We start from the raw sequence: 1,489 nt of genomic DNA on the forward strand, positions 1-1,489 counted from the left end.
TTCTTCATGTCCTCACATAGTGCATGTTTTTTCCAAGTCGATTTAAGGCCTCTTACATTGAAAGACATAATAGATAGTTCGTATGATTGCTTGTGTTATATCAGACATTGTGCAATAGAGGGTCACATATATATGATAAACATTATCTTAAAAAATCGATGAACGGTGTTTTGCTTTAATTAAAATATTCATTAGAATCAAAAATTATGATTATGATAATTTATAATAAAAAATTATCAATCCTAAACTAGATTAAATTTTTGTCTAGTCAGTTCTATTAAAACCGATCATAAAATTTTTTCTGGGTTATTCAAAGGTACAGGTTATATTTAATTTCATTCCACGCAATTCTTATATCACGTTGACCTGATCGGCGGGGTTATCATACTTAATACAAACAACGTCATTTTTTATTTCAATCGGAATTATAACATGAATGATTACAATAACACATTTTTTGCCTGCAATCCTTATGAAGATTTTTTTTTTAATTCTTTTGACCACCAAAATTTAAGGAGATTTCCAGATAACATGACATTTCAACCTATGTACCAGATTCCCGACAATGATTTGTTTTTAAACCATTACCAGATGAATTCATATGATTTCATACAGGATTATCGAATTTTCGATAACCCTTATTCAGATTACAATCAGCCTTTCATCCAATATGAAATTGCTCGTCAGCAAATTCCTGTGACTTTGTACCAGCCTGATGTCAGCGACTTGAGTCTTGCCATTTCCAATAATTACAAGGAAGACAATGTGCCTCATCTATTTACTGAACAGGCAACAGTAAATGACGACATGCTTCAAAGAAAGTCTTTGGTAGAATTAGGAAACTATTTCAAGACTAAAAGAATGAACTTTGGTTACTCACAGTCCGAGATGGCCATTATAATGAAGAGAGGCGGGTTCCCCGTGTGTCAAACGACTATATGCAGATTTGAGTTGGGTAAACTCCCAACTACTGCAATGGAAAATCTAAAAGATTCTTTTTTGATTGTTCTAGAATCTCTGAAGAAAAACCCAATTTCCAAGTCCCAATTGAATTCGCTCCCGAAAGCCAGAAAGAAACGAACATGTTTTGATAACAAAACCATAGAATACCTCGAAAATATTTTTTCAGTCATCGTTCAGCCAAACAAAGAAGAAATCGGGAAGATTGTAGCAAAAACTGACTTGCCAGAATCTGTAGTCCGGAACTGGTTTGGAAACAGAAGACAGAAAAAACGTCAAACTTTTTCTTCACATGATCTATGAAATTTTCAATAAATACGAGCTTTTTTATCGTGCTATTTTCATGTCCTGACATTAAATAGTCAATTTTAAATACATATTCGAACAATTTCCTTTATATTTATTGAAACACGTGTTTATCAAAAAGGCTTTGATTTGGCATGGACGAAGGTCCAAAAAAGGTTGAACAGGCTAATACAATTTACTATCATATTTAAACTTATGTCTGAAAAAATCAGGTCGATTGGAT

At 32.6% G+C, this 1,489-nt stretch overlaps 1 protein-coding gene across 1 annotated transcript; it reads left to right on the top strand.

The window, feature by feature from the left end:
* The first annotated feature begins 432 nt into the window (after positions 1 to 432).
* On the top strand, positions 433 to 1,263 carry LOC115230284 (POU domain protein 1-like). Its single transcript, XM_029800485.1, has one exon. It carries the CDS (start codon positions 433 to 435, stop codon positions 1,261 to 1,263), a length of 831 nt encoding a protein of 276 aa, XP_029656345.1.
* Positions 1,264 to 1,489: the final 226 nt, after the last annotated feature.

Source organism: Octopus sinensis, unplaced genomic scaffold (assembly GCF_006345805.1).
Source record: "Octopus sinensis unplaced genomic scaffold, ASM634580v1 Contig15186, whole genome shotgun sequence".
NCBI lineage: Eukaryota > Metazoa > Mollusca > Cephalopoda > Octopoda > Octopodidae > Octopus > Octopus sinensis.